The sequence below is a fragment of the Suillus fuscotomentosus genome, assembly GCF_016647785.1.
Source record: "Suillus fuscotomentosus strain FC203 chromosome Unknown F5891scaffold_41, whole genome shotgun sequence".
Taxonomy (NCBI): domain Eukaryota; kingdom Fungi; phylum Basidiomycota; class Agaricomycetes; order Boletales; family Suillaceae; genus Suillus; species Suillus fuscotomentosus.
Window position 1 is genome coordinate 226003 of NW_024539553.1, and position 16219 is coordinate 242221.

The 16219-nt window shown below is 40.8% G+C and overlaps 2 protein-coding genes across 2 annotated transcripts; both read right to left on the minus strand.

Moving 5' to 3' along the window:
• Positions 1-314: 314 nt before the first annotated feature.
• Positions 315-4091, minus strand: F5891DRAFT_1129601 (uncharacterized protein; the record flags this gene model as incomplete). Its single annotated transcript, XM_041364413.1, has 13 exons — positions 315-407; positions 432-568; positions 602-974; positions 1049-1255; positions 1326-1505; positions 1564-1594; positions 1715-1872; positions 1933-2018; positions 2091-2134; positions 2186-2382; positions 2440-2480; positions 3605-3743; positions 3798-4091. 13 exons carry the CDS (start codon positions 4089-4091, stop codon positions 315-317), a joined length of 1980 nt encoding a protein of 659 aa, XP_041223750.1.
• An 8507-nt stretch (positions 4092-12598) lies between these two features.
• Positions 12599-13486, minus strand: F5891DRAFT_982074 (uncharacterized protein; the record flags this gene model as incomplete). The annotated part of the gene is made up of 4 exons (XM_041377188.1): positions 12599-12740; positions 12777-12934; positions 12983-13006; positions 13058-13486. The coding sequence occupies 4 exons, from the start codon at positions 13484-13486 to the stop codon at positions 12599-12601; spliced, it is 753 nt and encodes a 250-aa protein (XP_041223751.1).
• Between the last annotated feature and the right edge of the window lie 2733 nt (positions 13487-16219).

Genomic DNA, 16219 nt, shown 5'->3' on the forward strand with positions numbered 1-16219 from the left:
TGATGAAATGGGGGAGCTTTACTTGTGAGTTAGAAGATGAAGGAGGGTACTCTGGACAGGTGAAAGGTGCGTAATGAAGCGAGCACATGACCAGGAAGCTGCGGTAAAATGGAGTAGTTCTACTTGCAATCTTGGTAGGGATGGGGGTACTATAATGAATGTATGGTACAAAGAAACATGTCAGCATCCATGGTATCTACAAGAAAATAATCTCCATCATTAGCAAAATCTGGAACAAGGAGAGCACCAAAAATGATGGAATGAAGTGTGATAAACTCAGATGAAGAAGTGAGTCGTGCGCAAAGTTGAGTTAGTCACAATTCCTGATCCATACGCCAACGTGGGCCAATTAAGGCATCTATGGGTAGAACAAGCACAAGATCTAAGGTGCGGTCACCAATGCTGTACTTGAATATATACAATATCTTCACAATGATATTTTTGTCGTGGCCATCCTTGTCTTGTGTGTGTATTAGAGCACAGTCATGCTGCTCTTTGCCATGGAAACTTGCATTGGACCGCAGGTAGTCAGTAGCTAGCTTCCAGTCGGCAGTAGATTCATAATTCACTTTCAAGTATCAATATTTGTGGATCTTTTGACACATCATGTCAGATTTGAATAACAGTAAGGAAAGAGCATTTACCCTGTCTTGTGCTGAAAGCCTCAACCACGTTATTTTCTCTGGTAATGGTGTGTTGTGGGAGGGAAGGAAATGATTGAGAAATGTTGCGAGTTTCTTCCAGAACTGGTGAAACACACAAATTGATTTATTCTCTTCCTCCAGCTGCGCAAGGGTTGTATGATTCTTGAGGGGTGAATTAAGATGAAAATGTTCTTCAAATGGCTCATCATCCTCATCCATGTCCTTAAGTTCTTCCTGTGAGAGTATGAGTTTGCATCGTGCTTCATCAAGGCACTCGATATGGCTGCAAATAAATTCAGAGACAATGCTCCTATGATTGAGCTCAAGAATCTGTTAATTGATATTACACAAAGTTAGTACTAGTGTGGAGCAACTCATTGGGAGTTAGAAATGCATCAACATACCTGATTAGTAATATCCTTATGATTGGTTTGCCATAGATACCAACATTTGATTGGGCCATGTTGCTTCTCATTTGGTCGAGTGCTGACATTCCGTGCGGTACCTTTTGCCATGATATTGTTGAATATATGCTTTCCAGAATGAATCTTCGGGAAGTTCCAATTCTTCATCATGTCTGGTTCAGTCTTCTTGACAATCTTAATGTACTCCTGAGATATCAATCACAAGTGAGTTGATACTATTAGTACATGTAAATCACGGGGTCACAATGTCATGTACCTCTAAGCGATTCTGAAACTCTAACACCTCTGCCCTCCCTGCAGCAATTGTGCTTTCAGTTTGAACCTTGAGTGAAATATACATGTCGATATGTAGGTAGCTCGCTATACACTGTAGTAGTGCATAGCCAACTTCATCCGCTGTGCGTGTAAGTATGTTCTGAGCGGCATACAAGATTTGCTATAGGAAGAGAAACTCATTAAAATGGAGAACTGATTGTCATGAAGTGATGTCGTACCTTGGAGATATCCTGAAGTTTGTTACCATCACTGTAAATGATATTAGTAACCCAATCAAAATGATTTAGATTGCGCCATCACGGGAAGGCATTGAACCTGTAAGCAATTAAATAGAGTTACTTAATAAGAGTCCAGACAATCAAAACTCACTGGTCGTCCAGTTTCTTGTCGGCATTGCATCCAAGGGCTGCAAGGCATTGTTTGAGCTCACCAAAAAGATGTTTCCATTGACCCATATGATACACATGTAAATGGTCCTGCGAAATTGTGTAGTGAGGATTGGAGTTTGGGACTTTCCAGAAGACATTCTATAAGGTGTTGTCATTAATGGGGGCCAATTATGAGTACATTTGATTGCAGATGCTGACCTCAATAGGCCGTAGGCCCTGTTCTTTGGGTGTCTTTTCTCCAGCTACATGGTCCCTAGTCCATAGCTCCACCAAAGCTTTTGCATCTTTGGATGATCAAGTTGGATAAGTAGAAGTGTTGTTGTAGAGTTTGTCTGAAGGGATGAGGCAGATAGGACAGGGACAGTGACAATTGGTTCCTCTTATTAGCACCATCATGCACCTAAGATTAAATCAGAAAACACCAACAGAAAATAGTTCAAAATGACATTACTGCTCTTTATAATCGGCCAATAAGAGCAAGATGAACACATACAGCCATCTCATGATGCTGTCATAGCACATGTACACATACCCTGTCTCAGCATAGATTATAATAGTTTCCAGTAGCTTGAAGAATGCCTTGTGCCATATGACACATTTGAGATTGACATACGTGAGTTTTCCATCCTCATCAGAGTTGTCAGGAACCTGCGCAAAAGAACTCCTTCACCAATGAAACTTGAAAGTAAGACTAATTTCACTTACTATTGGGAGCCAGCCAACCATTTGCCCACCGCCGAGTCCATCTGTGTTCCTAATATTGACAGGCAAGTTTCCACATCATGCGAAGACAGGGTAGGCTTTGACTGTATGGTGTAGAGACTCATGCCTCTCATTGCGTGATATGGCAGTTTTCACTAGGGAGTACATGGCACGAACTTGCAGCACCACTCTGTGTGCTATCCACAGCTATTCCTATATGAGGTGCAGCTTCCCCACGCAATGTGTGCCATGTGCACACACTTCCTGCACTTCACGATGTATATGCGCACGCACACTTTCCCACGCTTGAGTGCCCTATAGCGCCAGCCATCCAGAAGCATCCATCCACTGTCCACCAAGCTCTCTAGTGCGTATATTTCCATTTCCCTTATTTGCATATTGTTCCACCTTTATTTTTATCATGGACCCTTACTTACATATATCTTTACATACCTTACTCGGTAGCGCTTCAGCTCCACATGACAGCGCTTAGGTGCCATATATAAGTGCCAGCAGTAGACACCTTTTGGTTGACCTAACTTTCACCACTTACTACCTAGCAGAACATAGTTGAAATCTATTCTTTGGCACATCGCATCTCACATCTCTTATCTTACATCATATCATCACTTAAGCAAATTCACTCTTACTCTCTCTTGTTTCTGCATATACACATGTGCTTTCCTGCGCTTCGCACAGTACGCGCACATGTTCCCATGCCTTCGTGTCTCATGCACACCTGCACTTTCTCATGCTTCACATTGGCCAACCAGTACCACCTTCAGCGCATACTACTAGATCCTTGCTGCACTCACTTCCCCTTTAGGGTCGAACACACTTGTCATCTCAAGTATAGCAGACTAGGTAATGTGTGACCTTACAACATTTATAGATACAGTCTGGAGCCTTGTTTGTGCCTCGCTGTATTGTTGTTTCTAAAACAGGCAGAAGATAGATGTGTTTTATCTGCATATGATATAAATGTGAATGGGACACCATTTTCAGGCAAAGATGACTGTCAGATTTAATATGCAAAGAAGGATATCATTTAGAATCACAAATGGACGATAATACAAAAGACATGCATACTTGAACTTTCCACCAATGGTCTCCAGTCCAAGGTTCATGTACAAAGTGCTTGTAATGTGTCCCATTATGCTTGTATGACTGCTGTGCATCCAAAAAAAATGGGGTGCCAGCAGTGGGTCTTGTAACAAGTCTAAGGCCCAGTCCCACAATAGCCATGTATATACATCATACTTAAGATCCTCACACTTGTGCTGGACGGTGATGGTGTGCTTCTCGAACTAAGAGAACATATAATATGACTGCAATAAAATGAAATTACATTCTTCTCTCACAGGTGTCATTTGACCGGCTGCCCTGTTCCAGGCTTTCAAAACATTGCCATGAGACTTCAACGTAAATTTGGCTTGGCCATCAGCAATTCTCCAGATGAGCCACAACAGCTCATCTGTTTGATTCTTGTTCAAGGTAGCCTGGTGTGCAAGTTCAGCAAGCTCAAAGTCCGCACGACAGGAAAAAGGCTGCCAGGGTTCATCATTGATGACAGATGACTGTTGATGCTCTTTGTATCTAAAGGTGAAGAATGTGTCTATAGAGGTCACATGGCCGCTGTGTGGGTGGTATTCCATCTTGAAGGTATTGAGATTGGAGCAAGTTGAAGGTGCAATTGGGACTAATGATAGGGTGATATGCGCAGGGATTCCCATGCTTGTATCTGATTCTGAATCTGCAATTAAAATCAGAAAGGGAGCACATCATGAATAAGAATAACAATACATACATTGGCATGCATCTCCACTGATACTCATCATATCAATGACATTTGACTGCCTTAAAATGACAGACCTGTAGTAGAGCTGATGTCAAACCATTGATCAGGCTAATTGGGCAAGTGATCCAGATCCAGGACTATTCCTGAATTTGGGACCAACACAGTAGTGGCAGTAGCAACAGAAGACATCATCATCTGCTCCTTATGATGGTGCTGTCTTTTCTCTTGATGGACCTCTAACAATTATGCGAGAATTATTATCAGTAAAACTTGTCAATAATATCATGTTAATGAAGACAGGATGTGTGATCACTTACCTTTCCTGTGCAGTTCCTCCTCCACTGCACATACTGCGAGTGCTGCAAAATCCTTCTCATTGTTTTTTTTATTTCATTTCCTCAAGCATCCTTGTTCATGGGATTTAATCCTACATGCTGAGTATGGGCTATTACAATATTGACAACTGACTTGCTTGTTGGATGATGTTGAAGCAATATATTTACACTAGACCGGTCCATGTTTCATCGGTTTGGGGCCATGTTAATAGCAGTATATACAGTTAGAGAATGATGGGAGAAGTCAAGATTTGGAATCAATGAGGCAAGGTTAGCAATTTGAATCAGTATTGATAATACATTGGAATCAACTTGGAAGTGCTCTAGGCACACTTGCAAGTAAGTCACCCCCTGGGAATTTACTTCCAATACTACCTAAATAGTGTCCCAATACAGAATACTCACAAGGCATCTCTGGAAATTTCTGACATTGATCTTTATTCTTGTAATGTTCCAGCACCTTTAAAGGCTCAGTGTGGTCAACATAAAACTCAGTGAATACAGACACTGCAGGCATTTCCTCATTTTCCTCCACAAAACATCTAAAAAACATTGAATTAGAAGATAGAAATTTCCTTGCATTGTGTGTATCAAAACATTGAAAAAAATAATGAATGTATTGAAGATTTTCTGTATGCAAGACATAATCTAAAAATGAGTCATTTTCCCTCAAGAAACAGTCTATATTTTTCATTCATTGTTCCTCAAATAACAATTTACAATCATGTTAAATTTTTTGCCTCTGTTTTTCCAATGTTCTGTGTATCAAAAATCTCAATTACTTCATCCTGTTCACCATATGTTTGATTCAAGAACATTAAAAAATCATATAACAAATAATGAAATATATTTTGACAATGTTTTGTTAAGGAAAAGCAAAGAAACTTTCAAACTTTCATTTGTATATTTGATAAGAGGAAATTTATGAAACATGCCCCATGTTTTGTAAGAATAAATACATAAAGTTTGCAGTATATTCCTCCTGCACAACACTTGAAAAACATTTATTATGTTCAGAGAAAAAAATGAAACATAATTGCAGGATACTCTGCCTCAGAATATGCACAAATTATACATTGTTTTCTGCACACAATAGATGGAAAATATAGCATTATCCTTGAAGGAACATGATGAATTTTTGCATCATGTCCCGCACACAGAAAATCATTGAAACATGAATTTTTTTTCAATGTTTTAACAGACAAAATGAAGGTACACTGGTCCAAGTAGTGCTGCTGTGGTCTGGTTCAATCTGGTTCAGCGGGTGTTGAGCAAGAACCAGGAACCATTTGGCGAGAAAATGAAAACAAAATGGTGTGACAATATAGAAGGGTTTTTTGAGAAGATTTTTAGTAATGGTGAAGTGATGAGTATAGAGGCAAGGTTGAGAGTGGGGGCACAAGTGCCAAACCTGGGTCTAGTTTTACCAGAGTCAACAAACCCTGAATTGAACCTTTGCAAACTGTTTAGAGTGGTCATGTTTGGTTTTTTGAGGTTCAAATGTGAAATGTCCATGTCACAAGCCAACAACTGGACTGCTTGGTGCAGTACTCAGGCAGTTATGCACTAAATACATCAACTGCAGTTTCACAGGCAGAAAGAAATGCAAATTAATGCCAAGTGATGTCAAGGAGCAAAAGCAGCTGGTGATTGTATGCAGGACATTATGTGTACCATGGCCAACAGGCAGAAGACCAATTGCAATAGTCCAGGAAATATCAATGTAACATGCTAGAGTCCTTGGCAGGTGTGTATTGGTATCAAGGTGTAATGATGGAAAAAATTGGCTAAGTGTGGCTCTGTATTATAACAGATTGTCATATCCCGCATTCCAGACCCGGGCCTATCACACACATCATTTCCAGACATCTGGATCCAACTGACTTCTACCTATTGTCTGGATCCGACCCACATCTAACTTCCGTGCCTTATCCCTTTGAACGTTCCTTCTCCAGTTAGACTATAATCCTTTTCCGTATCTCATTTCATTTCCGCCTTTATTTTCCTCTGTTCTCATTTCCATCTTCATTTACTATTTTCCAATAGACTAGTGTTTGACTTTTTCATATGCTCCGTCCACAGCCTTGCATAGCTTCAGACTGTGCTGGCTGACTCTCCGATAAGTCCTCAGTAGTATATAAACCCTGTAGAATCTATGTAACTCCTTAGTTCGAATATTATCTTAGACCTCTCGTCGACCTTCACTTGTCTTAGAATTGACTCCTATAGACTTGTCACCTCCGCCTCTACCCCTGGTAGTCCTCTGCTGTTTCCTTTCTAGTTTGGACATTGTCCAGATTAGTCTTATCACCTGTTCCCAAACATCCACTGGAATTCCCACGCATCGGACATTGGACTCTGGACATTACCTGACAACCTCCAGACATTGTCCAGAAACCTTTGGACATCGTTTGACAGCCTTCAGAAGTTAGGGGCACATACTCAGGTAAGGGGCACAGCGCACGAGCTGAAGCCAAGCCCTTCAGATTTGATCCTTGAGCACATTCTTAACACAGATAGGAGATGTAATAAACAGCTCCATCCCTATCCCATCTAATGATATATGCCTGATCTTGTATGGTCAAGACAGAGAATACATGAGTATTAAGACCATGCACAAAGGGTAGGACTGATTCTGAGGGGCTTGGCTTCAGCTCGTGCACTATGCCCCTTACCCAAGTATGTGCCCTTAATTTCAGAATGATGTCTGGAGAAAGTCCAAGGAAGTCTGAAGGACTTCCAGAGGAGTGCGGGAAAGTTCTGGAGGAACTTCTGGAAATTACAATGAGGTTTCGTCCTGATATGGATATATGTAATGGCTACTCAGGACAAGTCCTGAGTAGAAGCAAAAAGAGGAGAGGCTGCAAGGACAAAGTCCAAAGCAGAATAGGTCTGGAGGACTGTGGGAAAGATCCGGAGGAACTTCTGGAAACTCAGAGGAATGGAGGATCAGATGAGCAGAGGATTGAAGGAGTGGAGAAGTGAAGCTCCGGCCTAGGTAATTTTTCCCTAGGCCTGAGATGGATATTAACTAAGTCAGAGAACTAGAACTTAATATAAGGACTTAGTGCGAAGACTAGTGCAAGGACTAATATGATATTCAGACCAAAGAAATACAGGAGTATCTACTGGGGTTTATATACTAGAGGCAAGTCTGTGCAGATCAGTAAGCAGAGGGGTAAGGCTATGTACAAGCATGTGGAAATGTATTAGTAAATAAGACAGATCATAAGGAAATGAACCTGGAGATGAAACTTGTCCAAGGATCAATAAGCAAAATGGAAACAGAGATAACCAAAGACCGGAGACAGGTGATTACCATAAGAGAATGAGCGCTAATTTAAGGTTTGGGTCCGGATATGAAGCATAGGTTGGATCCAGAGATCTGAAGATGTGGATATCAGATGCAGGAGTACAGGGATCCAGACAGATAGAGGATTGGGTCTAGAGACATGGACATGGGGTCCAGAGGTCTGAATGAGGTGTGGGAACATCATCGGATGTAGGTCCAGAATACGGGATATGACAATGAGTGTGGTATTGAGCTGTAAGTTGTGCTGCCATATTGGTTGTGATTTGCCCCAGTGTATGTGGCCTTTTCAGTTTGAGACATAAAAGAAGTTTTGTTATCACAGTCATGTCGTCCATAAAGACAGGCAGAATGATGTGGTCTTCACCTCAAGAATACAAATAGATTGCTGCATCCAAGTATGTCTGTCTGAATCTAAGAGACTTGAGCACAGCTCTCATCTTTTTGTTCCAGCGATTGCCTCCCTGCTTGGTGCCATAGATGGACTTGTTCAGAAGACATACAAGTCTCTTAGGGTCGCCCTCAGCAAAGCCTTCAGGTTGCTTCATGTAGACCTCACAGTCCATCTCTCTATTGAGATAAGCATGAGAGACATCAACAGAGTAAAGGTGGAGGTCATGAATGGCAGCTATAGTAAGGACAATGTGAATGGTGGGCATAGCCATCAGCATTGTGCTTGACTTTAAACACCCACCTGGAGCCAATGACTTTATGGTTTTTTGGCCTTTTAACTGATCTCCAAGTCCCATTGCTTTGGTGAGTAGCCAACTCCTTAAGTGCAGTTTGGTGTCATTGCTCTGCATTAGAATGACACAGGGCCTCTGCAAATGACATTGGCTCAGCTGAGGCAGCCACAGAGTAGCACACCTCAAAGCCCATATTAGTATCCTCCATATTATCATCTACCTCATCATCTAACTGCGTATTAGAGAGCTTACACCACTTGTGAGGAGGGCAATGGTCTCATGCTGGCAGTCTGGCACTAATACCAACTGGAGAGACAGGCATAGGAGAAGCTGGAACTGGAATCTCTGGCATAACTGGTGCGTGTGCAAGAGGCTGAGGAGATGCTGGATCAGGCCCTAAGACACCAGGTCTATCACTAGGTTGAACATTTGGGACAGCTGGATTGACTGCACACTTAAGAGGCAATGCAAGGGGTGCTGACATAATGGCAGGCGGAACTGGTGGATCTGGCAGATATATTACCCCCTCCCCTCCATAAGTCAGTGTCTCATCAGAATTGACATCATCATCATCATCAAAGTCTGGAATCACTCTAGACTCAATGGTGGGCAAGGAAGAGGAGGGCTGAAGCGCACTAGTAGGCCTTTTGGAGAGAAGCAGGTGCCTCTCATTGAAGTCAGCTCACTCTGAAATAAGAGTGCACTTGGAGGTGGGGTTATAGAACTTCCAGCCTTTATAGTCATCTGGATAACTAATAAATACACACTTTCCATATAAGACTCAAGCACAGAGCACTTGTCCTTCAGCACATGCATATAGGCAGTGCACCCCCACACTCTCAAGTGGGAGACATTAGGTTTTTGCCCATGCCACAGTTCATAGGGTATGATATTATCCACTACAGCAGTGAGGCACCTGTTTCATACATGAATCAAAGCTGCAAGACACTCACCCCAAAAGGCCATTGCAAAGCTGGACTTGTCCAACATGGTAGTGATGCGCTCAGCTAGAAGCCTGTTGGCTCACAGATCCTAATGCTATAATAGGCCAGTTATAATTTTTCATTTGCATTAGCACCACAATCTTCTAACATATATCCTTGCAAGTCAATAAGGATGGGGCTGATAAGGATGATAGTGATAAGACACAAGTATAACAGAACAAACTATCCATCTCTGAGCCACCACTCATTGCTTGCAAGATATTATATAGGATATCTATAAATGGGTTAGGTACAAAATATGGCTATATTAACAAATAGATCATGGTACATGCATTATTATTTTCAAATTGATTGAAAGTCTGACTACTACAGTGCAAGAAAAAGCATACTGCTATCATTGATATCAAATCGCAATCTGGCTTTTCGTGGGACAACAAACTTGGTGCAAATATTGACCCAGCTGATGCCACATGTTGGACTGCATTTCCAAATACATGTCCCAATACAAAGCCCTTTTCACAACAAAGGCTGGAAACACTTTGATGAGATGGACAATCTTTTGCGCACACAGATCTCATGCAGCACCAATGCTTTTCATGCAGGCCAGGAAACCTTCCAATCACAACATGATTATCACAACGTCAACAGCGAAGGCCCAGGTATTGATATTGTTGAGAATGAGCCTGCAGCGCCTGTGATGGGAGACCTGGGGGACTTAGTGGTTGAGGGAGATGTTGAGAGGATTGTGGAGAGAGACTCATTGACTGGACTAGATGATGACGAAGAAGAAGATATTATTCCTTGAGAAGTGACTCCTCCTCCTCCTTCAAAACAAAAGTTTGTGGCCATGTCTTTGACTCCGTCTCTTACTCCTTCTGGGTCTTGTCCTTCTGGTCTACAATCAAAATGTCAGCATGCCAGCAGATCAGCCAATGCACTCTATGCAATAAATGATCAATTTTCAGAGTTCACTGACATCTTTTATGAAGCAACACAATCAGAAAAATCAGCTATTGCCTTATCACCTTAGCACAAGCAGGCAGCAATGTGACGTGCTCAACTTCTAGAAACTCATCTCGATGATGATAGCATGCCGCACTGATCAAAGCTTTTTAGGTGGATGTCAGTGCTGCTGACACATATATGGTCATGTCTGATAAAGGGCCAAGGAGGTCTTTTGTTGACCACAAGATCAAATATATCAACAAATAGAATGTCTAGGTAGTATAGGCATTGTGCACTCATCCTGTCATGTCCTGACGAGCACAACAAACTCTATTGTAGTCCCTCCACATAGCATCTGCAATACGATCTCTGTCCTCTGTCGCCTTTTGCCTTTCAGTACAGCCTTCCAGTCCTTTAGCAAGATCACCCCTTGGCTCACCTGTACCAAGGTCCACGAGATCCTCGACAGCAAATTCTTCCATTTCCTTTGGATCGAAAATTTGGATGAAGTTATGAATGGTACAAAGTGCTGGGGGAATTCTGGCTTGTGTCAACATCTATATTCCAGTGGATGTATGAGTATCATGAACCACCTCTTGAGAACACCAAATATTCACTCAATCACATTTCGAGCCTAAGCATGCCAAAGGTTGTATATTTCTTTTGAATTCTTCAGCCTGCCATTCATGAGAAAATCAATAGTTCAAGTGAAATATCACTCACTGAACTGCAGCTCAACCCCACTCAGTCAAGTGGTACCAAACACTTTGGTATGGAACAAGAAGTGAGTAGCATATTCCAAACCCAGCATCCGCAAGGTAGTATCTTCCTTGCAGAATGTATAGGTCAGTGAGATGGGCATTATTATATAGAGTTGAGTCTGAGGTCGATTCATCCCAACCGCTGAGCACATACTGGAACCAAAGATCAAATGAACAGCATGTAAGACAATTTTGGCTGACAAAACTTTTCAGTTTTGAGACAGCTGCCTTTCTGCTGTGGATAGACAACATGCGATGTGTGTGCCATCCATGGCTCTAAGTGCCCCTTCAAAGTGTGAAAAAAATTTCAGGTTCCCAGATATTTCTGGTGGAATAGGTGCATCCTCCTGTGGTAGATAGACAAACTTATTGTAGAAGGGAGCTGAAGACAGAGCGAGCAGGACTTTCTTGAAATATCTGATGCAGCATGTGAGACAATGAATATCTTGCAATAGTATGGACAAACTTCTGTGTGGTTGTATGGGAGTGTTGAAAATGTTCTGTGACATGGCGACTTGAAAGCCCTGTCACACATGTATAGAGAAATATAGCGACTTGCTCATCAAGCAGAATATATTTTGAGTCACATAGCCCACAGGTCTGAAGCTCGTTTATGAGCGCATGGAAGACATGTTCCCTCATTCCGAGTTCAGTTTTGATCTGGTCAGGGTGTCCGTTGATGAGTTCCTGCACCCATGCATGTCCAGTGAGTACTGATATATGGTAGGGTTGTCTTTCAAGAAAAGGAGTCATATATGCAATTATAAGGCCCATAATAAGTTGAGCGATCATTGCAGCTGCCATCTGCAATATATGGAACTGCCAAATTTCATTAGCTGGAGGCATTTCAGCCTTGGTGTGATGTTATACAGTGCGTAATATGCCGACTTTGTCACAGTTATTTGTATATATTGTTACGAACAAAATAAACTGAGAAATAAATGTAGCTGTCCAGGCTCTAAGATGTGATCACATACATATTATACACTTCTGCACTTAGTACCATTCCATCAGCAGAAGTTATTACTTCATAATATATGCTATATACATATATATATATATAATTGATATTGTATATAACTAGTATATATATTTGATCAACTACATGTATACTAATTGAATATTACATGACAATATCATGTGATGCTCACAGACATTAAGGAAACATGAGGCAGAGATGCAGGATGCAGGGCAAAGGGTTAAGGATAAACAAAAAAGCTGAGAACTGGATAATGAAAATTTGATTGTCAGTTACCTACCATCATATTCTCGTTAATTATCACCATTTTTTTGATCTGAATGCCTTTCAGAAAGCATCAGGAGGAGTCCAGATCATGCCACCTATAATTGTCTGGCTTTGTGCTTCTGAATCAAGGCCTCATGTCATGTGGCATAATAGGTGTATCCAGTTTGCCTTATAGCATTCTGAAGATGAAAAAAAATGCTGTCCCAGTCTATAGGCAATTCAGGGAGGGTCCACACATGAGTGGCTTTGAAAGAGTCAACACTGTCATATGTAAGTGCTCTGTGTTGTATATTATGATAAATTTGAAAATTATACCTATCATTGAATTCCTGAATGATGTTGGACTTGTCCTCTTCTTGGTCTTCATCCTCATCCTCTTCTTTGATCTCATTTTCTTCTTCATTTGATTCATCCAACTCATTGTCTTCTTCCTCTGACACCGCATCAAAATGTTGCAGCATGCAATCTCTGATCTTCAATAGTGTGTGAGTGACTATATTTTGTACTGCTCAAAGGCTGACTTTGTCCATGTCAGGACTTAATTGCTATAATCAACATCAGGTAAGATTGCACTTGAGACTGGAGGTGGAACTTACTGCACTTGTGAAATATGTGAGATTATCATCTAGTATGTTGAATTGTCCGTCATTATAGTGAAGCCAAACCTTAATCATAACGGTGAGCAATATCCAAGTGTGCTTAAACCCTGTCACTTTACCAAAGACAGGGTTGTTGCACTTGTGAAGCCATTTGCAATAGTTGACTACTGCATTCCTGGTCTTTTTGTCGATACTTTGAGAAACCACAGAGGACACTGATGGTGAGTGATAATGTTCTTTTTCTGAAATGGAGGGTAACATTATAACTTGTATGTCTTTACTTAGATTTGCCCCACATTGTCGTTTTGTGAGAGCTTTGTATTCTGTCTGTGAAAAAGTTATCTCTGTGTTCCACAGCTGTAAACATCTACCATCAGCATCGTGGAACTCTAAGAGCAAGTCTGGGATGCTGAGAGGTTTCTGCATGGATCTGGCTTGCCCATCTCCCCTGAGAGTAGAATTCATCTATGTGATAAAGGTACCGAAGGTTAATTCAATACCTATTGTTACAAGTGCCACATCAATCACTATAGCTTAAGATCTACTAAAAATATCAACTTAATTCCTTCACCATTAAATGTCCTAACATTGAAAACTCCCATCTGCATCTTCCCTGCCCTAATCAGCTCACAGGAGGTTGAGTTAATCTCCCTTTTTGAGACCTGACTCATATCTACACATATCTCCTATTATCTTCAACTTTTTTCTTCCATATCTCAATCCCCTGCAACCTGCTGCCTTATTGGTCTTCATCATTGTCTTCTGTGACCCTGAAAACCCTCTTGAGCACATCAGAGTTGTTGTAGAGCATCTGGATCATAAGTGATAAGGAAGATCAGTTGGAGATCAATCAATTTTGAGCCCATAGTGTACTCCTTTTCACACTTTCACCTCATATTGAGGTCTATTCATCACATATCTGACTTGGGGTGTCTCCCATCATGTTTTGTGCCTTCAGAAGCCCCCATACACACTGCTGTATCGCTTCTGGTCAAGCCCATTGCTCCCAGAAATCCAATCTTCACATCCATCTCTTATCAGCATCCAGATTTATTATCAGTCTCTTATCTATAGGTCTCCTATCTATTCTCCTTGCTTCCCAATGCCCTCAGCTCACTTCCTGCACCTTCCTGCATTGCCTGCACCCTGTTGTATCCATCCCTAATCTATATATTTAACCGAACTCATTTATAAATATTCTATATAATGACAGTGACTATATGTACTTTACTAAGTACATTAACAAGATTGCTGGTATATTTGACCACATTAATTCCTCATTGTGATAAATTATAATCCTCTGATAAGCTTATATGCTAAAATTTGAACCTATGCTCTTAGTGTGGTGAAGCTGCAGGTTTCAATAACTCAACTCCAATAATACTACCATAAATTTGCAAAAGAAACATTTGGTAATGCCCCTAGTAATATCCACCATTGGTTTATTTTTAATGATCATAAAACTCCCTCTTTTTATTTTATGTACTTTGCTGCACTTAGTATACTATAACATTCAGCAGCTAAGGAGAATCTCGAAAAGTGATTCCAATCATCTAATTTCAGCCTAGCTGACTCTACACTCACTAATGTCTGCCTATATACAAGCCTTATAGAAAAGACTCTTCAGATCACTTTATAATTGTTATCTCTACTTCAGAACAGCAGAAAATAGTCTGGTGATATATGGTTATAAGAACCTACTTCTCTATGGAACTTTTGGTATCAATATATTCAATTGTTGCTCTTCATTGGCATAGTCATCAATGATGCTAAAGAAGACATTCTGGTGGTTTTTGTATTTCATTTCTCAGAAATCTACAAAAGCTACTCATGTAGATTATAATAGGCCACTTTTGCAGAATTTTCTTGGTCACTGGAAACAAGCAATAGGTTAAAATGAGGCTGATAAAAAGACACTTACAAGTTAAATGCACTATGAATTGTCTTTCTGGATGTTGTTTTTCTCTCATGTCACTTTTACACAACCTAGGCTTAGAAAATTAAATTAAATTAAAAATTCATATGATCCCTAAAGGCTGTTAAGAACATGCTCAAGGGTCAGATCCGAAGGGCATGGCTTCAGCTCGTGTGCTGCGCCTCTTACCCAAGTATGTGTCCCAAACTTCTGAAGGCTGTCAAATGATGTCTGAAGGTTGCTGGACAATATCTGGAGTCTAATGTCCGATGCATGGGAATTCCGGCAGATGTTCGGGAACAGGTGATAAGACTAATCTGGACAATGTCCAAACTAGAAAGGAAACAGCGGAGGACTACCCGAGGTAGAGGCAGAGGTGACAAGTCTATAGGAGTCAATCCTAAGACAAGTGGAGATCGACGAGAGAGAACTCAAGTTGGATGGAGGAGGGAATGAGCAGAGTCTAAGATAATATTCGAACTAAGGAGTCAAACACTAGTCTATTGGAAAATAGTAAATGAAGATGGAAATGAGAACAGAGGAAAATAAAGGCGGAAATGAAATGAGATACGGAAAAGGATTATAGTCTAACTGGAGAAGGAACGTTCAAAGGGATAAGGCACGGAAGTTAGACGCGGGTCGGGTCCAGATAATAGGTAGAAGTCAGTTGGATCCAGATGTCTGGAAATAATGTGTGTGATAGGTCCGGGTCCAGAACATGGGATATGACAAAGGCCCTATAAATTGAGAAGTTTGGCACATTATTACATACCAAGTCACTAGCAAAGGTTGCTGAAGCAATATAATACATAAGAGTTGAGTCCAAACACATTCTATGTATGATGAACCACCTTGAATTATTACATGGCTGAATCAAACATTGTTACTTCTATACCTATTAATACTCTGGATAACTCTCTCACCTCAATATTTTGTAGTAGCTTCATGATATGTGTGAAGATAAAGCTATTGTTGAAGATAAATTAGAAGAAAATGAGCAAACAGATATTGAGGTTTCATGTCTTACTGTTACTAGTAATGGCATGTCAGCTTTCTTGAATCAATTAATGTTTTTGATAACCTAGACTAACATGATAATAATACTCCTGACTAACTTGTTCAATTCTAAGAGTTCCATTACATCTACACCTCCTTCATCACTTATCCTCAACTATATATTCTCATAGCCAGTTATAGATGTATCTTTGGCTTCCAGTCTCTATTGAGGACTCACTTATTTGTGT